Source organism: Cyclopterus lumpus, chromosome 9 (assembly GCF_009769545.1).
Source record: "Cyclopterus lumpus isolate fCycLum1 chromosome 9, fCycLum1.pri, whole genome shotgun sequence".
Classification (NCBI taxonomy): Eukaryota; Metazoa; Chordata; class Actinopteri; order Perciformes; family Cyclopteridae; genus Cyclopterus; species Cyclopterus lumpus.
In genome coordinates, this window is record NC_046974.1 from 15,647,305 (window position 1) to 15,670,706 (window position 23,402).

At 43.7% G+C, this 23,402-nt stretch overlaps 1 protein-coding gene across 3 annotated transcripts in view; it reads right to left on the reverse strand.

The window, feature by feature from the left end:
• rtkn (rhotekin) overlaps positions 1-23,402 on the reverse strand; it is a 50,925-nt gene that overhangs the window by 19,665 nt on the left and 7,858 nt on the right. Inside the window, exon 1 of one of the 3 annotated variants that reach the window (XM_034541104.1) lies at positions 6,011-6,148. The exons of 1 other annotated variant lie outside the window; for it this stretch is intronic. In XM_034541104.1, coding sequence (XP_034396995.1) covers positions 6,011-6,052 — 42 coding nt within the window. In that variant the 5' untranslated portion in view covers positions 6,053-6,148. Of the gene's footprint in view, positions 1-5,453; positions 6,149-23,402 lie in introns of those variants that run through there. One more of the 3 variants, XM_034541105.1, reaches the window with a different exon arrangement.

The window sequence follows — 23,402 nt, forward strand, 5'->3', positions numbered from 1 at the left end:
ATGTTATATTAATGCTTTGAATATCGTATAGAGAACATGAACAAAAAATAATAATGCTTTCAAAATACTGGCTATTGACCAAGTTGGTCTAAAAATATCATAACAGGTCTATGACGGTCAGGTTTTTCCAGTGTAGAACAAATGCAGGGCAGCGGTCTGGTGGTATTTATGGAGGCTCTACTTCAGTCAGTCTACACACACACACAAATAAATAAACCCAAGTAGATGCGTTTCATTGTAAACAGCATCGGACCATTCAGCCAAGCATTGACCGTACCCTTTCACATTCTCTTGCAAATCCAAGAGCTATTTTGTGTTCTGTCAAATATATCGCTTCACATACAATCCTCTCTGTCTGCAGCATCTAACCCCGACCCACAATGAAATATCGCCTGAGCATCATGATGTGTGCACCTAGTGTGTGTGTGTGTGTGTGTGTGTGTGTGTGTGTGTGTGTGCGTGTGTGCGTGTGTGAATGAGTGCAAAGACCTGTTTTTGATAATATTATTATCGATTCTGCACGGCCATGCCAGCATTTAATCAGAGGGCCATGGGAGCAGCACAAAGGGTTGCCTAGATGGATTATCCATTATATGAGATTTCCACAGATGTAGTAAATGAGCATTTGTCTGTGAACATTTTGAGGCTATGCACATATCTCGCTCAACATGAGAGCAAAACCAACTAACATGACCCAATCATGTATTGGCAGTGCGAATGCATTGTAAAATGAAGGGAAACTCTCTCTCACACACACACACACACACACAACAGGTAGCAGATATTACACAGCCTGTCAAACAGCACAGTATAAATGACTGACAGCTCAGCACCTGCTTCCTCGGATAGACATGACAGATTGGCGTAAACTGGGTCCGATTGTGATCCGCTGCCAGCAGCTCTTGTCAGGATCTGTAGCGTTGTCGTGTTTCCTGTTTTATTTTGAAGTCCTTGTCTCTCGTGTCCTCTGTTTCTCTTCACTTCCTGTCCCTGTGATTGTCTGCCCTGTTCCTGATTGTTTCCTCCTGTGTCCAATCACCTGCACCAGCCCTCTGTATTTAAGTCCTGTTCATGTCATTCCCCCTTGTCGGTTCGTCTTGTCTAGATCGTGGAAGATCTTGTGTGCGTGTTTTGTATCCTGGTTTTTGAAGCCTGTTTTTGGAATCCTGTTTAGCAATAAAGTTGCTCTTCCATCGTTGACGGCGTTTGGGTCCAGTGTCCTGTTTGCAGCCCCACATAACAGAACGAACCGACCAACGATGGACCCAGCCTACAACCCCTTCGAAGGGACCCGCTTGGCCTATGGGGGCCCTCGTAGCCTCCAGAAGGGGAACTACAACCCGCATAGGGTCTCGGCACCAAACCCCTTCGAAGGGACCCGCTTGGCCTATGGGGGCCCTCGTAGCCTGCAGAAGGGGAACTTCAACCCCCATAGGATCTCGGTACCAGACCCCTTCAACGGGACCCGTTGGGCTCGTAGCCCCAGTGGCAGAGGTCACGCAGGCCCAGCCCCGGAGTGGGGGGCGCAAACCTCCGGACCGCGTCGTTGGAGGGTTCCGGCTGCCGCCTCTGTGCCGCAGACTACTCCGGTTCCCGGAGTCGCCTCCGTGCTGCAGCCCTCGCCTTTTCCTGTTGCCGCCTCCGTGTTCCGGCCAACCCCAACCTCCTGTGACCTGTCGGACTTCCGGCCGGTCCTTGCTTCCTTTGCCTCGTCCCAGGACGCTCTCCGGGACATGTTGGAGTCCCTCCGAGCGTTAGACATGGTCCTGCTTCGGCCGCAGTCTACGCTGGTTCCTGCAGACGCTGCGCCGCAGTCAATGCTGGTTCCTGCCGACGCTGCGCCGCAGTCCACGTTGCAGTTCTGTGTTCCGTCGGCGCCCCAGCCGACCCCAGCTCCCCGTGTCCCGTCGTCGCCCCGGCCGACTCCAGCTCCCCGTGTCCCGTCGGCGCCCCGGCCGACCCCCGCTCCCCGTGTCCCGTCGGCGCCCCGGCCGACCCCCAGCTCCCCGTGTCCCGTCGCCGCCCCGGCCGACCCCCAGCTCCCCGGGTCCCGTCGCCGCCCCGGCCGACCCCGGCTCCCCGGGTCCCGTCGCCGCCCCGGCCGACCCGGGCTCCCCGGGTCCCGTCGCCGCCCCGGCAGACCCCGGGTCCCCGGGTCCCGTCGCCGCCCCGGCAGACCCCGGGTCCCCGGGTCCCGTCGCCGCCCCGGCAGACTCCGTCTCCTCCTGTCCCATTGCCGCCCCAGCCGACTCAGGTTCTCTGTGTTCGGTCGCCACCCTGGCCGCTTCCGGCTTCTGTTCCCGGGGTTCCCCCGGAGCCCGTCAGTTCGCCTGGTGGCCGTCCTCCTGCCCGTCCTCCGGAGCAGGTCAGTCCTCCTGGTGGTCGTCCTCCGGCCCGTCCCCCGGACTTCTTCTGCCAGGCTTTTGGTTATGTCAGGATCTGTAGCGTCCTCCTGCCCGTCCTCCAGAGCAGGTCAGTCCTCCAGGTGGTCGTCCTCCGGCCCGTCCCCCTGGACTTCTTCTGACATGCATTTGGTCCCGCCTCCGGCTCCCCTCCACCCACCCTGGGGGACTGTGTTGGGACGTCTGGAATCCGCCCCTTGAGGGGGGGGGGGGGTTTATGTCAGGATCTGTAGCGTTGTCGTGTTTCCTGTTTTATTTTGAAGTCCTTGTCTCTCGTGTCCTCTGTTTCTCTTCACTTCCTGTCCATGTGATTGTCTGCCCTGTCCCTGATTGTTTCCTCCTGTGTCTAATCACCTGCACCAGCCCTCTGTATTTAAGTCCTGTTCATGTCATTCCCCCTTGTCGGTTCGTCTTGTCTAGATCGTGGAAGATCTTGTGTGCGTGTTTTGTATCCTGGTTTTTGGAATCCTGTTTAGCAATAAAGTTGCTCTTCCATCGTTGACGGCGTTTGGGTCCAGTGTCCTGTTTGCAGCCCCACATAACAGCTCTACATTAGCTGCTTGTCTGATTATCTGTCTGTGGGACTGAGCGCTCTCCTCCAAGACCGTCACAATCTCCCTCTGCATTGGCACGCCATCACTCCTCTCTCATTGTCTGTGTTTATCTGCCTGTCCGTCACTTCTTTCCCACTGTATCGGCATCATGAGGCCACACCATCAATCTGCTGCTGCATAAATATACATGTTGTCCTACGTATGATGACACGGATATGTCCTCCTGCATCAACCCTATCTGGCCTCTCTCCCCATTCTCTCTTCTCTCTCCCTTTATTTTCCGTTTTGAGGCATTCATGCCAGGACAAACCCATTGAGAACTCTGCCACTCTGCCTGCAACAACACTTGCGTCTAAAGGAGAACAAAAATAAAATAGGACAGAACTTTACTGAGAGAGCTCTGCCATGGCATGTCGGTCGGATTTTGAGCTGGCTTTATATAGTGTTTACTTGAGTCATGAAGCTGGAAACTGAAAGCAGGAGAGGAGGACCAAAGCTGGCAAGAGACTCTGAGAAGTAAGAACCACCCAGAGAGAGAAAGATTGTGTATGAAAAAGTGTGAGTTAAAAGATCTATAATTGGGTGGGCGGTAAGGCAATATTGTGGAGGAGCAAGGTGTAAGTGGCTCATTTTTCACACTAGTGCAAAGACAACTGGCTCAAGGAGACACACACACACACACACCATAAAGTCCAATGCACCCCTATCTCCACAGCTGTCATTCCATACAGTACATAGGCTGAAGAAGTCCTACCTATCTCAGTACTCCCAGGAAAAAGCAATGGACAATATGAGCAGAGAAAACAGAATGACCTCTACTGCAGACGCACAGCATCACAGAGCAGGGGCAGAGAGAGGCAGCAAGAGAAAACACACGTGACTGCAGAGGTGAGGGAAGGCTTGGGAGGAAAGAGAAGGAGGGGAGACAGACACATACAAGCAGAAGAGACACTTGAGATACCTAGCTAGATAGATGAGTGAGACAGAAAGCTGTGTGGACAGACAGAGACTTTGCCTGCAGAAGGCTTCTCTGCAGTAAGTGGTTATTGATTGTTAGACACGGGCCTGAAGGATTCTATAGCGAGTGAACTGACAGAGGATGCTGACTTTTCTCCCCCATTGTATAATTGCAAAGGCCGTGAAAAGCATCAGCAGAAAAATGTAAAAGTCTGTTTAACTGTAGCATGCAACGAATACAGCTAAAATTGCATAAAGAAGCACCAGAAAGACTGTATATTAAGGATGCTGTCACACTGAGGATGAGCTCTGCATAAGTAACCTTTTCACTACTGATCAGAAATGTCAAACAGTTGTAGGGACAAAATGAACACACACACACTTTGCACCACACATGCGTAGATACAGACACACAGAAGGCTGTATTCCAGGAATGGAAAGATCACATCTGTCGGGCTTGTTCAATCTCTGACTGATGTTGATGCAGGTGACCTTTTAAATCAACTCAATGAGACTCAAATCTAAACTATAGCTCTCTCTCTCTCGCTCCCTCTCTCACATAAGGAAGCAGCCTTTCATTTAGTAACATAAAGGCCATCAACGGACAGTGATGTAGACAGTTTTTTTGGTTAATCTGTGCATGGATAGAGTTTCAGTGATACAAAAGTTGATCATAAGTGGTCTGTCAGACAAATGTGCTTAAATTAAGAAACCAAACTGACTGCCAGTCACACACACTCAGGACATCTGGCCACTGTTCTTAGAGGTTTATGAGGGCACCATTTCGTTGGTAGCTGTCCTTTCTTTTCAGCGGTTCGGTGTACACATGTTTAACTGGAAAGCATGCATGGCAAACTGCTTCTTGAAATAGTAATATGAATACAAGACAAGCCTCTGCTATGTGGAATGGCGTTCTGAGCAAAAATGTTCTATGTGAAAACCATTGAATGTTATTATTTTATTGATGTGGGTAAAAAGAAAGAAAGAAATTAAAAGCATACTATTCTCACATACAAAGGCTTTTCTGCTCCAGCTATTTTTGTGCTGTCAATTCAAGGCACTTAGGAAAGACTTATTCACAAGAGAGGGGAAAAGGTGACTGGGAGATGCAAGTCATTATTGCAGTAACACAGCTGTCACGTGGTTCCAACTCTGAGATGCTGGGTGATATAGCACAGGGCAGCCAGACAACATTGAGGGTTAATATCGCCCTACACAAAACAAAGGAACAAAATCCATAGCTGCTTTAATTGAATTGGGTCATTACGGCCACAGCTAATGTAATCAATGCAACAATAACCGGTCCTCTGGTGTAAAAAGGCACTTTTTTTTTGCATTTCTCCTTTCAAGAGTAAACGGTATATTATCAGGGCACACTTGTAACGAAAGTAGATCCAACGAGATGTCTCCGAATCTCTAGATCAGGTGGCATGAGTGATCTGGCGGTGACGTGTGACGTGTTTTAGACTACGGTCATTGTTCCATTCCATTCAAGCCTAAAGTCCTCTGAATCGTTTCGTTAAAAAACAGCAAATCTTACCTTTTGATTCTTTGAGTTGTTCATCCTTTCAAAAGAGCAGCACTCCGCTTCCCAACTCTCCAAAACTAGCACCAAGGGCGCTTTACGCAACACCAAGGTCCGCGTAACGCCCCACAGTCCCTGTGAAATACCTTAACTCAGATTTTCCTTCTGAGGCTGCTCCATTCAGAAGCTAAATGACATAACCACCGACAATCCGAAAATAGCTGCCGCCTATTAACCCTCAGAAGTTGTTGCGCAGAAGACGCAAACCTCACTCCGGGCAATCTGTAGACGACGGCGGTCATGCGTTTCAACCCCTCTCGGTGTGGTCTTCATCATTGTCGTCGTCGTCCTCCGAGCTCCAGTACGGATTCACTCACACACACACACACACACACACACACAACGCCACCAGCACAAGGGAGGATAAAGACTGACCGACTGATGGATCAACCGAGAGTCGTTTCTGAGGAGGCGGAGAAGGGTGTGCGTGTGCATCTGTGCGTGTTCCTAATCTGTGTAGCTGCGCGCAAGCAGAGGAGAACGAACTGTCATTGACGGCAGAGGCACTTAGCTGTGTCCAGGGTCCTTGAGGAGGATCCATGGGGTGTTGGCATCAATTTGGTTACAAACAGTAAATACAAATTGTACTCCGGTTACATTTGCTGTTTTCTGTCCTATGGGGTTCAAGGGTCCCTCTCAAAAAGGCAGTGCATGATCTAAAGCTATTTGGAAAGATGTGACTGCCCTGAGTTTGGCAATAACGTGGGATGTAAGTGTGTCAATAAAATGCACTGGTCGCTCTGTGCCACACCGCCCACAGAGGTTTTTCTTTTTTTAAGTTATGACTCAACTTTTTTCACAAGTAATGGTCAATATGCCGTTTTCATGCAGCTGCAACAGTGCAGCAAAACAACCCACTTCCTCACACATCCTTGCTCGCTTCCATGATAAAATATTTTTTTTAAAACACCGGAAAGTTTATTAAAAAAATAAAAAACAATGCATTTGTTTTGATGAGGTTTTTTTTCTATTCATTTATTTTTATTTGTAAAAATATCTACAATTAGATACACAATACAGTCACAGCTGTCAACCTCTCCCTTAATGTCTGCCTTGTTAGGTGACATTTAAAGTCTCTAGTGGGCGCAGGGATAATGCAATCAGTAAAATATGGCCACAATCATATTGTAATTCTTGGAATTAGACAAAAGGCTAATTCAAATAATTGTTTTAAATATCAAAACATCACAATGATCAAACAATATTGGCCATCAGCTTGTTGGTGCATTTATATGTGATTCTACTGACAGAACAACTTATCATTCAGGGACAAATAAAAAAATCCCCAATCCGTCTCTCTCTGCCCGTTCTCTTTCTGTGCCTGCCTCTGCTTATTGCCTGGCCCCCCTATGTGCACACTGGGAAGTTGCTGTGCAGCGGAGTGTATCGGCTTGTCGACTGGTGATGTATGAGAGTGATTTGTGGGCAGGTGGAAACGGAAAACACAGAGGAGTCCATGCAGCTAGAATAAAAGTGTGGGGAATAAACCTAGCTCCAGTAAATTCACACTGGAAAACAAATAATTGGAGTGTTAGGGATATATTTATCAAACAGAAGTAGTACGTTATCAAACATCTTTATTGCTTTAACATGTTCCTGAATATCAGCAGAGCAAAATTAAACGGCTACAACCTCATCAAAAGAAGACAAAAAAAAAAAAACAACACTTATTTTGTTGTGTGTTTGTGTGGGAAGTGGAATGAGATAAAGTACAGTCCTGAAATGCAGCAGATGACATGTAGGAGGATCAGGATGGAGGTGGACAGAGTCAGCCTGTGGGTAGCCTCGGCTAATAGAAACAGAGCAACAAAGTCCACCTCAAGGCTACAATAATACATCTGTGCATTTGGCTGGGTGAATGCAGCTCTTAACCTCAGTCCAAGGACACAAGAGGAGGATCTCTCTCTCTCTCTCTCTCTCTCTCTCTCTCTCTCTCTCTCTCTCTCTCTCTCTCTCTCTCTCTCTCTCTCTCTCTCTCTCTCTCTCTCTCTCTCTCTCTCTCTCTCTCTCTCTCTCTCTCTCTCTCTCTCTCTCTCTCTCTCTCTCTCTCTCTCTCTCTCTCTCTCTCTCTCTCTCTCTCTCTCTCTCTCTCTCTCTCTCTCTCTCTCTCTCTCTCTCTCTCTCTCTCTCTCTCTCTCTCTCTCTCTCTCTCTCTCTCTCTCTCTCTCTCTCTCTCTCTCTCTCTCTCTCTCTCTCTCTCTCTCTCTCTCTCTCTCTCTCTCTCTCTCTCTCTCTCTCTCTCTCTCTCTCTCTCTCTCTCTCTCTCTCTCTCTCTCTCTCTCTCTCTCTCTCTCTCTCTCTCTCTCTCTCTCTCTCTCTCTCTCTCTCTCTCTCTCTCTCTCTCTCTACAAAAACAAGACAAGCCTTGATAACTCAGGATTTAGAGCTGTAAATATCCTACAGTTAATCAGATTAAGGTTTCCTCTACAAGAAGCGAGAGCCAGCCAGAGAAGTGCTGTTGGAGACCAATTTACACCCACAGTTCACAGGAGGGTTCAGGGAACAAGTGAGTGGCAATACCGATGCCAGCATGAACAGCATACAAAGACAAAACAGTAGCGGCTTAAACTAGGTTGTCACCTGTTAAATTGGAATATGGTTTCACATTACATATTCAAGAAATCTGAGCATATGATAAGGAACTTGGAGTCAGTTTTAGTTTTCCCATGCTGAATGACTCAGAAGGACCAGCTGAAGGAATGATTACCATCATTCCCAGTGTCCTTACACAGCATTTAAATGAATGAGAGGACATTCCTCCAGCCAGGCTAACCCACTCAGCCCCCCCTCTGAGACTCCAGCACTTCCTATTGACTCAACGACAAGAGTGTTTTTCCCAAACAAGTGTTTCCTTTCTTCTCTGCTGCTACTGTACATCCTCAAGATCCCTTCCTCCCTCTGTAGAGTCTGTTGTAACTGTGTGTCTCATTTTAGGACATATTTCAAAACCATTTGTGTTTCATTTGTAAGCTTTTCATGAGCGGAATGGAATCTTAATTCGTATCACAGCCTAAAGGAGCAAGTTTAGCTAAATTCACACCTCAAGTTTGTGCGACTCTGCTGCCTCTGTTGTTAAGGGACAAGCCCGTGTTTCTCTTTCACATATTGTACCCACTTGTCTTTGTTTGAATAAAGATCCCCAGGTAATTTCACATAAACTGACCCATAGGAAGAACAATTATATACAAAATGTTGTTTTGCAAGGTGCTGGAAATAAGAGTAAAATACAGAAATGTTATAGCTTTCTCTTCCTGTGGCCACTGGTTTTTATCCGTTTTCTTTTCTGGTGGCCTATCAGCCCCCTATTGGCCATAAGAGGGCATGGCAACATCACTCCACACGGTTGAACTGTGCCTCAAGTCTGAGAAACTGACTGCATTATTATGTGCCTGTCATGGTTTTATCTCATGCAAGGACACTTCCTCTTAGTGTGAGGCACCCTGAGAACGGGTCATGGGATGCCGGGAATAGACACCAAACAGACTTGATCAACATCACAGAGGGATTGATTCAAGCTTGCTATATGATATTTATTCACATCTCATAGTTGTCTAGTGTACATACTAGTACATTGCAATGTGTTCCTGTTAATCTAAAGGACAACAACTGCATATCTCATTATTATTATTATCACGACAACAGTACCAATGTCTGCAACATGAGAAACCTAACAAACATCATGAGACACATATGTCATTAGTGATACATAGCAATTGCAACCTATACCTTAGTATTTTGCAAGTTAAAGAAACAGTGATCACATTCAAAGCTATATATACTGACTGTCAAGCGTGGTGGAGTTTACAGTGACAGCTGCAGTTGCCGGGGACACAAGCGGTGTGTGTTTTTAATGGAGGCCCCAAAATAGTCCCTCAATAAATTTACACAACCAACAGCCAGTCTGTTTAGTGACGTACAGATCAATGACAATGTTTCAGAGGGGCTCAGTGGAGTGGGGGTTAATAGGGGTCTCAGTCCGGTTAGCTGTTTGTCTCAACCAATCAGAGCAAGCTATTCCTCTCCCGAGAACCAAGAGGGATTCCTGTCCCGACAATAAAATGGATTAACCTGTTCATCTCCGAATGAAGACAAACATACACAGACATATGGACACTCTTCAACTGTGTCGATGCTTTTTCTAAAAACAGTTGAAGGCGAAAGAGGACACAGAAGGTAATCATCAGTGTGTGTGTTCTTAGTAGTCACAGCGAATGAATATATATATATATATATATATATATATAAATAAGGTAATCATAAATCATAAGGTCATAAGGATAAAAGAAATAGCAACATTGTGTGAATCTGGTCTTTTTTACATGATAATTCCCGTCTTTTTAAAATCAGGCTCTATTTTTCACTTCTCTAACATAATAGTAAGTCAATCATGTGACGATATTCACAATAGTTATCCCGACAATAGAAATGTTCCTCGATTAACTTATTGTGAGTGTTCTATATTGTCCCATCCCTTGCATGGAGACAGCAGGAAGTTGAAAAGACTATAGTATGAATACAACCGCCCGTGTAAAGTTCTCAAAAGGTATTATGCACAACCCTCCCACACAGACACACAGACATCTTCTCCTAATGTGACCCTGAGATTTTGACCCCAAGTCCAAAACATGACATTATCTGGCTGAAGAGTTTGTTCCACTGATCTCATCATGGTGAGGCACAGAGGTTGTTTTTTTTTGTGGAGGGAGAGTTGTTTGGGGGTGGAACAGCTCAGCCATGCCTCTCAACACCTCGTACCACAACAAGAGGCCCCCTTTTCAGCAACCTTGGCCCTCAGATCTACCTCACCCTTAAGCCCCAGCTCCTGCTGACTCGCCTCTAAACCCTGGAATTCCCCCGAGACAGTGTGCCTTTGGCATTTTGGTTTTCCTGAGCAGCACAACCATCAATCTTAAGGCGTCCAACCACAGAAGTCACATAAAACTCAAGCTCATCTCTTGTTGTTGTGATAATCTGTGAATACTGCGAAGCCATCTGCTCAGCTTTCTCTGTATCACTTAAGTTTTGTACGACTCAAATTAATAAACATTAAAACAGCCAAATAGCTATCTATGTGAAGTTAGTGGGTCTCTTACGGACGCTGTGAAAAAGAGAGATGGAGAAAGAGACAATACCATCAGCACATCTTAAATGCAAGTCCTTGATTAAAGCAGAATGGACTCTCCGATGGTCACATGGCAGCCCTCCAAATGCTGACAGAGTTGTTCCACCTGCTAAACACAGACAGTTAGACAGACACGCACACACAGCCCCTAAAAAGGTACAATCTGTAGAGTCACAAGGATGCTTTCCACGTCACTTCCACCTACTCCCCTAACAGTTAGCATGGATAGAGAGATTAAAACACACAGAAATAGACTGAATGTATTCATGCTCACTTTAAAGCACAGTGTCCATAAACCTCATCAAAGACACAAATCAATAAAGTCACTACATGAACCATGGATGTCCACACAATCATGTACAATTTGCAGAGTTTCTCTCACAAGCTGAAAGCACACAAATAGACACAGAGATGCAAGCAGAAATTACATCCATATGGACAAGCACAAAAGCAACGTCTACAGGCTTAATTAAACACATTACCAAATGCTCTTTTTAACACAGTGTGCTTGCACACATTTACAAAGACAACCATCTGATTGAACAGCCTGTGCAACTAGCTGAATCACCAGAACATGTTCAGACAATCTTAATTACATGTTTTACAAAGGAATACAATGTCTTTAATACCTCCACTTCACAACAGTGACTTCTGAGCGGTTAACATGATAGTTCAAACATAGCTTTAAATCCAATCTGTGCTCATTTGAATAATGCCTGCAGTCTCAATTCAAACAGCTTAAGTGACTTAAATTGTATTTGCAGCAGCAGAAAATATTCCTATTAATAAAAAGCCAAAGTGTCTTTATGCAGGCCCAGGTGAAAGTAGAAAGAGTGGAGAAGGAGGATTAAGGAAAGTTTATGCTGAAGGGTGAGATAACAGTGTGGAAATAGGGGCCGAAAGTTGAGAGAGGTGGCAGAGAGACGAGAACCGCAAGGCGAAATTATCAAGGATCCAGGTAGAGATAGTGAGGAAAGGGAAGTGAATGAAAAAGAGAAACAGGCTGGGAAGGAGCTGGGAGTCAGGTCGATGTTCCAATAACAGCATCTCTCCATTTGGCTTTGTGTTTGCTCCTTCTCACTCTCCTGGCTCATGCCTGCTGTTTTTCAAAGGAAGCTTGGCTCAGGCCGCGGCATCTAACTGGTTCCTGCTCACACAGTGGGCCTATTCAGACCTGTACTGGTCCTCCTAACCGCTGCATGGGCGATGGCTGGGTGAGGTCTGAGGTACAGGGGAGGGGTGAAGTCCAGGGGGAGCATGCAGAGGTGAGGTGGGGAGCCAAATGGTTTGAAGTCAGTAAACTTGAGGCTAGCATGGGAGAGAGGAAGGCTTGGAAAAGATGGCTTAGAGGTAGGCTCTAGATGTGTGGTTTCGAGATGGAGAGGAGGGCTTGGTAGGGAGAGATGGGTGTGTGTGTGATACAAAGCCCCCTTTCTCCTCTACCTCACACACTGTGTGCCTGCATTTGGCAAACAGCCCTGGAAGAACTGGAATCCACTGTAGCCGTTATATAGATGCCAAAGACACACTCATGAATACCCAACGCACACACAGCAAACAGACTAAACCCCCTGTGGAGGAAACTTACATTTCAATAAACCTGGCTATTTCCATTCATTTTGAGGCTGTTGCAATACTGTATGAATGGCATCTAATTTAAAACAAATGCAAAGAGCCCATGAAAAAAGCTGCCCGTAACAGTGAAATCCAGAGTGATAAACCTAATGTCCCTAATCAAAGCAAAGCACGACTTGATTATATGGCTTACAGTATTGACTCATTACTCTTTGCAAATATTTACTCACATAAACTCTCAGAAGCACACAGGTTAGCGGCGTGCAATGAATAGTCCGTTGTAGAGGAATGTGTTTTGACTCAGATATGACTGTGTATCCTGTATCACAGGAGAGCGAGCGCTGTTAGCTTTAGCACACCTTTCACTGAAGCAAGCAGGCCTGGTGTAACTTAGGCTACCTAAACAACCTCACAGCTGAACTAACATATATATACACACACACACACACACACACACACACACACACATCTCAACTGCTGACTGCTTCTTCATGGAAGGATATATGGTTACTAACTTCAATACTAAAAGGATGAATTCAAGGACAAAAGGGGCAGTAAAATAAAGATTGAACGATTGAATAACAAAGATAAAAGAAGAACGTAACTGAGGGCAATAAGAACAGAACAAATAGGATGGAAACATTGCAAATAAAAAATGAATACAACTACGAGGCTTGGAACACGTAAGCCAGGGGATTGAAGCTAAATCTCAGATGCACTGTTTTGCAGTCCCAGTATGAATAAGATTAACCTTGGCCCTTTCTACAAGTTCATCATCCGGTTGGGATTCATCAGTCTGGCTGAAGTGCACATGAAGATACTGGTTTACTGTCCCAGAGCAGGCAGGGATTAACTGCTGTCAATGTGGCCTTTGCCTTCAAGGACCTCCTACATTTAGAAAGTACGAGGTTGGGGTTGAAATATCTGTTACCAAGACTGATACTTAGCAGGTTTTATAGACGGTATGGAAATGGAAGAATAGCCACAGTGACTGTATTCTGACACATAACAAATATGTTTGAGGGTTATTTCTATACAAGCATCATTTCAAATAGAAACAGAGGCTGTATTGATCTGGGTGAACGGATCAACTTCTGATTAGTCAAACTCAATCAAACGGTCTGAGATCAGATGAAGAGAGGCGGCATGGACACCAGCCAATGGATATTTAACGCCTGCATGTAGTGTCTAGAATCTGCAGAACTATCTGAGGCATGGCCACAGCTAAGTTTAGGGTTTGGGAGTGTGTGAGAGGTCAATGAGTCCCGGGAGGAGCAGCAAGACACTCCCACCTGAACCCCCACGAGAGCTCATCGTCAAAAAAAGGGTCAGAGCTTCCTGGACTATAACGTGTTCAATCTGTCTATTTGCTTCAGGACTTCTAGAGAACTGGTAAATTATTATTAAAATCATAGTAGTAGTATATCAGCCTGATTACAAGTAGTGGTGCATTGGATCATAAAACTCAGGGTTTGGATCGCATAACAGATCAGTCACAGATCAGATCAGCACAAAAGAAAAAAGCTAATCTAACTTTTAGAAATACCGTATCAGGTTTTTTTAAGATGAGAAAAGATAATCATGTGTTAGTCCCGCAGTGGGGAAATGCACAGGATTGCACCAGCAAAGGGGTAAAGTGCACACAAGACATAGTAAGATCAAATATAATTTTGCCGCTGATACTAATTGATGATCATTGATGATCCATATTGACAGATACAGATCCCTTTGTTTGATTATAGCAGTTGTCTACAAGGCTCCAGACATTTGTTTTTCCATCACAGCCCAAAAAATAATTTCAGAATAAACCATAAATTCTAAATGTTATCATGTTACTTTGTTAGTCATCTATAGTGTTTTTTCTTCCTAAGAACCCACAATTCAAATGATATGGAAAAAACATATCCGGTCATTAGCAGTTTTAATGACTTAACGCATCATAACGTAACCGAACGGAACTTTTGTTTGTTGGCCATCGTTAACTAGTTTGTCTCCTTAAACAAGGATTGGTTGTTTACAACGTAACACTATCAGAGGTCGGCGACTAGAAAAGCATAAATGCGTCCCGATCGCATATTTTACTGAATATTGGTGGACAACAGTAGTCAGTACGACACGCCGTAATGGTTAACTAATGTTATCCATCACAACTGTAATTAATCCTCGGTTCACATGCGTGCCAAACCGTGAGGGGGGATCCGTACGGATGACCGATCAACAGTGCTCCACTATAACGTTACACCGCTAATTACGAGCATGATATCCTGTTTGACTATTGCTGAAGTCTTGCTCTTCAGCAGATCATTTGGGGACAGTTACGCGACAACAGGTTCAACAAATAGTGAAGGGTCAGTGCTGGTTTAAATACCTCAACTAATATAACCCAAAAAGGGGATCTCTTAAATCTTTCATGCCCCAGGCTGCACCCCTTCTAAGTTGAGCAGGGCCACTGTGGCCCAGTGAGGTCAACACAAATACACTCACTCATAGAGAAAGTATTGTACTGTCACTAACAATGCCTGACTTACAGAATGAACCCAACACAAATCCTGCTTTTATAACTTGCAAAACATGAATGACCTCAGAAACCCTTTCCATAAATGTCCACATTTAACTAGAGTAAAGTCACGATACATGCATTAAAGGCCAGTCTGCAGGCTAAAATTAGACCAGGGAGAAAGTTTCCATCTACGGATCTGGGGCTAAACCCATGTGGAGAAGGGGGACAGGATGGTGGGGACACAGCCTGAGAAGGTGAAGAGGGACGTGAAGCAGAATAGGAGAAGACAATAGGACATTCAAAGCAAATAAAAACGTTGTGTGTATTTGGGTATTTGTATTTGAGCAAGTTCAATGACATCATTTTGTCGCTCCCTTAGGGAAACAGTAATTACACAAGACCATTTCCTGTTCCCATTGGCCATCTCTCCTCTGTATTCTTTGGGCAAAACACTCTATACACTTGCTGTGACCTCTTACAGAGAAAAAGACTAAAGAAAACAGTTCATTAAAGCCAAGAATGCAGCCATTCCTATTAAAAACAGACTTGTTAAAACCTGAAGACCAGAAAAATGTCTTCCTACTGAGCTTGCAAATAACACAATGACAGCGGTGAACAAGGTGTACTTCTGTATAGTTTATAAATGTACACTATATATACTGCATAGGCGTGTGCATTGGGTGGGAGTGGCTTTCAGATACATGTTGCTGCAGGGGAAAACAAGAGGTGAAAAGGGTTTTCAATGTAACAATTGCAAGTAGTGATGATCCAGCAGTACGTTTATGAAAAGACCCTGCAGCAAAAACACATCCATAGCTCGCTGAAATTACAGTTAAACTGTGGGCCGTGAAGCTCAGCTACATACAAAGAATCCCTGTCTCGTAAACCCACCCAGGCAGAGGAGTCAAGGGGGAGGAAGGGGGGAGGGAGGGGAAGAGCAAGCAACTCAGTGATTGAGCAAACAATTCTGTGTTTACCAGCAAAAAATACTCATACGAGTTAAAGACATGGCACACAACTTTCTATCCAACAATCTGAAATTCTCCCTGGTTATTACAGAGTAATGCCTCTCTGCAGCCGACGATGACCTCTGAACTCCCTGTGAAGGAGCAAAAGAGGCACGTTTTTCCACAGGGCTAAATATGGCTCATCGTCTCATTACCATTTCAATTACATTTACAGAAATACAACTAAACTAAATGCCCAAAGATGCCTGTTATCTACATTCCAACATAATGCCCCAGATTCGATAGTCGGACAAATTACCACTTTCAAGTCTATGTCCGAGCTGTAAACAACCATTTTCATCAAAGGCGGCTCTGTGACAATAAAAAATAATCTAATTAGTTCCCAATCAACTTGTTGGTATAAACACCTCGTGACATCTGCTTTGTGAACATTCAGGCTATACAAGCCTCAGTGTCTCTAAAGTTTACAGAGGCAGATTTAAAGCATTTGGGAACCATAATGTATCAGAAAAAGAATAGACTGTAGGCTTCACACAAGCTGAAGCTGGCATGAGTTTGTGTTGCTCTGTGGCGCTTGGCACAGGTAGATACACAATTAAACACCTTGCACATGACAACGATGCCAAACTGCTAGAACACACCAGAGAGTGATATCACCTCTTACTGTGACACACAGCTGAAGGCTTTTTGGGCAAGATTTCAGTTGACATAGTGGGAGAGAAACAGTCTGCCTTTTCAACAGCTGCAGCACAGACAGCAATACATTTGCAGATTATGAGGAGAAAATAAAGTATTATAGAATTTGTCTTTGAAATTCTTGTAACATTTCTAGTAGACACGTGTCCTCCTTCTTTCAACTCTGTTAAGGATTAAATGGGCACATTCCTTAGTTATTTACACAGAATAAAAAGAACATTGTTGATATACGCACACACAAAATGGTTAGACATTCGTTATGTTGTTTGGAATGACTCCCTTCAGTCTTTCTCAGAACACAATAGTAGCACCCACACACACACACATATAGGGACTTATGAGGACCATATGTGCAGCTGTGGACTGTGTGTGAACCCCAGTTGGAAGGGGAAAGAGGGAGAGATGGATGGCATGCAGTGTTGTTTTCTATGTACTGTCAGTGTAAGATTTGCCATCTGTAACAGGGAGCCCACACCAGTGTCAGCTCGACTTGTTTGTCCCTTATAGAAAGATCCTTTACCCTTTGTAAACGTTACAACAGCAGAAGCACAGCTGCACTCAGCATATATAGTGATAAAAACAGACCTGCTTGTTCTCAGTGTGGATCGTCAATCGATCAATAAAAATAAAGTAAATGTTTTGACCACACACCGCACAGCTATGCGATTGTGTCAAATCAGCGCAAGTCCAGCAACAACAAACGCAAGAAGGTAGAAATTGAAATACACTTTTACCTGTAAACTGAGTGCAATCTGACGGATGTACATCATATTGAGATCCTCCAATATCCACAGTTTTTCCTCCATGTTTGCGAATTTATCAACCGGCATCCTTTCGGCAGATATCCACAAAATGACTTATTCTCCTTGAAGTTAATGATCCGGCTTAAACCGCTACGCCACAGGTACCGCGGAGAGAACGCTCATTATGACAGTGTCTTAATTAGTGCGTTAAACAATGCGCAAAAGTTCAGCTCCTCATGCAAAACAAGACTCTGGGAAAGCAAACGGGTGGAGTGGATGACAGCATCAGCTGCACTGTAGTAACCCTGTCCATAAAAAAAAAAATCCCCCAACCCGTTCCCGGCGCGTATTCTTCCTCTCTACTTTTCTCCGGGCAACAAAGATCCTCTCAAACACCCACAGTCAACACCCAGCGGTTGCGGGAAAAGAATGGAGCCTTTTAAAATGCAGTTCTTCTCTTTGTGTCCCTGCGTCCCGATTGTGAATGCCGTCTGTCCTCTGTGTGTGACAAGAGACCTCTCCACAAAAGGGCATCGCCTCTGCGGGAGTGATCGACACAACCAGTCCACTGTGTGCGCCCTGACGCTCCCCAACTCGGCGCTAAATTAACCCCTACGACGCGCCCCTGGTGATGGTAATGAACTTTCAAAAAAAAAAAGAAGGGGGAGGAAAGAGGGAGAGATTACTGTAGCAGCCCCCACGCCCCTTTTAAACAAATAAATAGCAAATGTCACACCACCACACAAGCATGGGAAGCTTTGTTCTTTTTACTGGCTTTATAATAAATGGTGAAATTATAACCGCGTCAGCTGGCACTTCATGCAGGGAGTGAAAATGAACACCCAGAGATGTTATCTAGCAGTAACCGAAGAAAGTGTGATGCATTAAAACAACAAGGGTGATTCGAGGGGAATTACAATTATTCCATTGTTTAACTGTGAAACAAGAAGATATTCATTTTAAAAACAAAACGTGCTGTTAAAAATTTATATTGATATCGAATACGCAACTTAGTAGACCACATGGTCACTGGCATTTGTCAAAGTAAAATGCATATTTCATAGCGCAGATCCCCAGTGTCACAGATCCCTTCAATCTTTTATCTTTAACCTTTTAAATATTAATTGAAGTCTCTACTGGTGATCTCTTAAAATATGCGTCAACTTTACATTCAGTGGGATAGTTAGATGTAACAAAAATACAAGGAAGGTGCATTTAAAGTAAGAAATATTTCCCAACTTTGAAAAACAAACAGCCCCCTTCCCATCACCCAGCCTCTTCTGTTCTCAAAACAAAATCATTCAAAAAGGTTTACTCCGTGTGACTTTCAGCCATAAAGCTGATGGTTCTGGTGTATCGCTCTTCAGAACCTACACAGCAAGTGGAGCATTGAGACCCAAACGGTCCTCTCCGGTGCGTTCATCCTGGACCTCATACAGTACAGCTGTTGTGTGATGTGAGCCTTCCTCGTGGCGTTTGTAAGACCACGCTGCGCAAACCTACCCGACAGCTCAACAGGAAACCGGCGTCACAATGCGCACTGCATTCATTAAAACACATTATTCTGATAAACGCCAACACAAGCGAGTGGACCAGGGGATCATTTCAGAGCATCACTGCGTGATTTCAAGAGCTCATCACGAGGAAGAAGATCACTCGTAATGAATCCAAATAAGTATTCAGATGACTTTCTTGATACAAGTCACTTTGACGTGCCCGTGGGGCCACCCCTCTCCACATACATGCACATTTGGCACTAGTCCCCCAAACTCTTTTACAAACAGTGAAAACAAAAGGAGCTGTAAAAGCCCTTCCACCTCAGAGGATAGGAGGAGAGGGGTGCATTAGCGAGCGGGTCATTTACCCAAGAAAAGCCTCCAGGCTCAAGAGTTTAAATCAATAGGCTCAAATGTGGCACCAACACACAGAGAAGAGATTTATTGCTCTCGAGGTGGAAAGAGAAATATTTGAGGTGCGTGCACACAGGAAAGGTTATAGGTTTGAACATGTGTGTGTGGATTCAAATGCAATACCCTCTGAAAGTTGATCTGGCATGCTGCTGAACTAGACAAATATTCACTTTACAAAAACTCAAGCGCCTTAAACACTATACAAATTGTGTCAAAACAAGCCTTTAACGAAGTGATACAGTTTCTCTCACAACTGTTTTCACTTGTTTATTGAAATACTTGGATGTGTTTTAATGAATTAACAAGCAACGGGACAACAATGTATTATTCCAGTGCCACTTAATCCCTTTAGTCTCTTACAGCAGCAGCAGCAGAACATGCTGCAGGTAAATCCCCCTGCAGTAAAACACAAAGACTGACACCTTTTGACAAAAGCCTAGAGGCTGAACAAAAACAGGCAGAAAACAGCTATTATCTCAATGACAAGGCAGGCTGGCAGGCGACTAGTACAAACAGAGCATCACTGCTTCTTGGCCAGGAGGAGCCACCGAGGACGAGGTGGGCTCAGGTACAGTTCATCAGCGGTTAGTGCAGAGGCCTAACAGCTTTAGGCCTGACTGGGATTTATGTTATGTTTTATGGTAATTACCTGCTGATGGGATGGTGGATTAGCAGCTTGGTCTGACTGGAGCGGGCCAGATGCGCTAATTGTCTGCCTAATAGGAGACGTGAAACCAATATATTACACAATCAGTTAATCCAACGCTAACTCTGAGGTTTGATCAAAACAGGGGGGATTAGAACGCACATGCACCCCAAGACAATAGCCGGTGTGTTTCTTGTTTCTGAACGGATGTGTGGAGGGATACGGAGAACTTCCTCTCCATACATCTAATCAGCTGGACTCAGCGCTGAGAATTACGCAGCAAAAAACAAAGCTATATTCCAGACAAGTGTTATATATGTAGTGTTTGCAGTAGAGGAAAGAAACAGTATTAATTCGAAGACAGAATTATATTTAAATGTTTTAAAGCATCAGTTGTTGGTCAATCAGGCTGACAGTGGTGATGTTTTGGTCAAGTGAGCAAGGAAGGAAAGGCTATAGAGACCAATGGAGTCAATATAAAGTCAAAGTAAATTACAAAAAATTACACATTTCTTATTGGAAATATAAAAAATGTCAAAGGATGATTTTTGTTTGTCACATTTATTGTGTTGGTCATTATTTTCTGTTGGATGAATCACCAAAGTACTTGGTACTACTAGCAAGATCAAGGAACGCAGTGGAGCAAATCTGATGGTGCGAGAAAAACAAGCTTTTAGAAGTTCAAACAAGATTTCACCAGATTATCTAAACAAATTTATTTGGACTACAGTAAAGGTCAAAGTTAAAACCGGAAGTATGTCCGTAAACTAGGATTGTAAAATAATTTTCAGTCTGGGTAATCTTATTGTTTGCCTTCAAGTACGTTTTTCTAAACTGGATGCTTTAAGATTATTATTATTGAATGTCATTGTTACCAAAATTATAGGAATAAAAAAGGCAAAAGCTATTAAAAACAGACACTTGTTGTAATCAATTATCATAAACGTTATGCTTTACAATAGAGAGTATGCCCAGTGTTCAGACAGGCAGTCTACAAAAGATGAACAAGAGCCTAGAGGAGAACGATATTCTGCAGTGTAAAGAAAACAAAACACTGATGATTATCACAGAAATGTAACTTTCAGCTTCTGATCAGCACCATCTTACAGCCTTAGATACCAACTCTTTTTTTCTTCACCACTTTAGAGCCTCTGCTGAAGATTAAACGCTGCCTTTGGTCTAACTCAGTGTGGCAGCAGAACAGGGCAGGGAAACAGGAGAGGGCCCCAAACCACAACAAAGAGCCTCGACTGTCATCTCGAGTCTAGATGACGATCTAGACTCGAACCATGCCCACATCACGACTCCCACTCGCCAACTGAGACACATGCACACAAACCTCAACTTACATATACAAATACACACCCAGGCATAAACAGACGTAAACAAACACTCTGTGGGCCTTGTGAACATAGCACACACACTGAACATGTGTCAGAAGCGTCTAAAAATACAAGACTAATGCAGTTGATCGAGGTTTGCCCTTCTGATTATGGCCTGCCAAGCAAGGGCAATTATTACAGAACTTTTCTCTCAGGGTGTTTGTACACTCAGACAGTTAATTGCAGAAGGACAGTGAGAGAATAAGGAGGCATTTTCAACTGATTTATAGTGACACACTAAAAATGGGATCTTGCATAGCGCCAGATTACATATGAGTTCCTGTAAAATGTGCGTCACAACAGCCTCAACAGATTTTAATATCACAGGGCTTCAGTTACATGGCAGTGTTACGGCAGGGCACTGGGCCACATCTGTTTGACTTGATGACAGCAAGGTGTGACAAGCCGTGAGACCAGACGCGTCATGGAGAAATCCCCTTGGAGTTGGGTTCTCAGTTATAAAGCATGGAAAACCTGTGCCGACAGTTTTGCAGTCCTATACGTCAGACACAGAGACGGAGTAATGACATTGTAAATCTCATTGACAGTCTTCCTTGTTATTAGATGTATCACTTTCTGTCTGGAATGGCTGAGTGATCCAACTTCTTCTGGTAAGATGACATACGGGGATGTTATGACGATGTCATAAAGAACGTTCAACTCTATATCCATCATCAAAATCTGAGTAATACTGCAAATGAAATGTTAGACATGGACCCACAAATCATGAAGATGGTGCTCTTCTCCTCCTATATATTGAAGAAAAAGGATGTGGATTAGCTTAGAAAAGCTGGGGTGAGAAGCTTGCTTCGTCACACACACACAGCAATAACAGAACAGGGAGTCTTTTTAGCACCTGGTTTGAGGGGCCACCTTATTTCTCAACATAACCCCTTAAGGAAAACCAGTCTCTCTCTCTCTCACACACACACACACACACACACAGCACTCTGGCTGCTGCCCAGAATCATTGTTGACTTTCAGGAACTCTAGCAGCCCGTCACAGGAGACTGCAGCATCTCATCACTCTGAAGAACCGGACCGCTCAGTGAAAGAGAAACTCACTCGTTAAGCAATTCATCTCCATTGATTTCTATCCTCAGGGGTGAAGACTGTGCAATATCAGAGACATATATGAGTTGATTTAGGAGGATATGTACACTGAGGCAATACATTTAGTATCTAATCATATGAATGCTTTTCTTAAAACTACTATTAATGACTGTAAGGTGAATATGAAATGAATGGCAAATCTATAGGAAAAGTTCTTAAGAGAAAGGTGCTTTGCTCTTGAACTGCGACAGGATCTGAAATGGAGCAATGGCTCCCTCTGCAGAGCAGAAACCGCATCACAGCTAAACGTGCCACTGAAAGACAATTCAACAGTCTGGGAAGTTGTACAAAAAGTAATAATAATAATAATTACAGCCATCATTATTATTATTATTAATAATAATAATAATAAACATTACGTTGAGATGTATGTCCACACTAATGTGTTAATAAATTAATGTTGAATGATATGGCTGTGCTCCACCAAAGACATTCTTGTGGGATTATCTCAAACACTCACTAATTTATTTAATCCCTAAAAGGGAGTTTCTCCAAAATCACCATTTTAAATCTTGCGTTTACCAAAAATCTGCTCATACGTTTCTTGGAAATAAGTCATTCAGCATGAAAAAAAACAGACTCTAGAAATCTTAGTCGACTATGACCAAAATTAGTGGACTAAGAAGGTGCAGCTCTATGAATAATAGACTAAGAAAGAAGGTAATGTGCTAGTATTCCTTTTCAAGTAGAACCAGACATGACATAAATGAGCTCTACAGACATGAGACTAATCAGTGAAGAGAAAGACAGAAATAGAGAGAGACAGAACAAAACTCATTGTTCCATGTTTAAATAGTACATTTAAAAAAATAAATAAAAAGAATGTTGCACTTATATTTGCCGTGACGTCACTTCTGCCTGACCATAATACATATTTTAGAGGAGCTCAGACCAAGAGGTGGCTGTTTGTAGTAACATTTTAAACAGCAGCCACAAATGTAAACATCTGCAGAAACAATATAAGAACATAAGCATCTGCAGAAACAATATAAGAATGTAAACATTCGGGAGACCATATCTCAAACTGAAAAGCATAACATCTCTGAATGTTACTGATTTCTGGTCAGCCATGGACGAGGCAGAATAAAGCTCAATATGCGAGGGTCACTCTATTGACTTTGTTAAAATAAATATAGATATTTTACTTCCAATAAAAGAAATGTATACTCAACAATATGTTTGAGAAAAGTTTATTTTCAGATTTTAATTTATTAGAACACTGAATGTAAATATAATAAAACTGTTTATT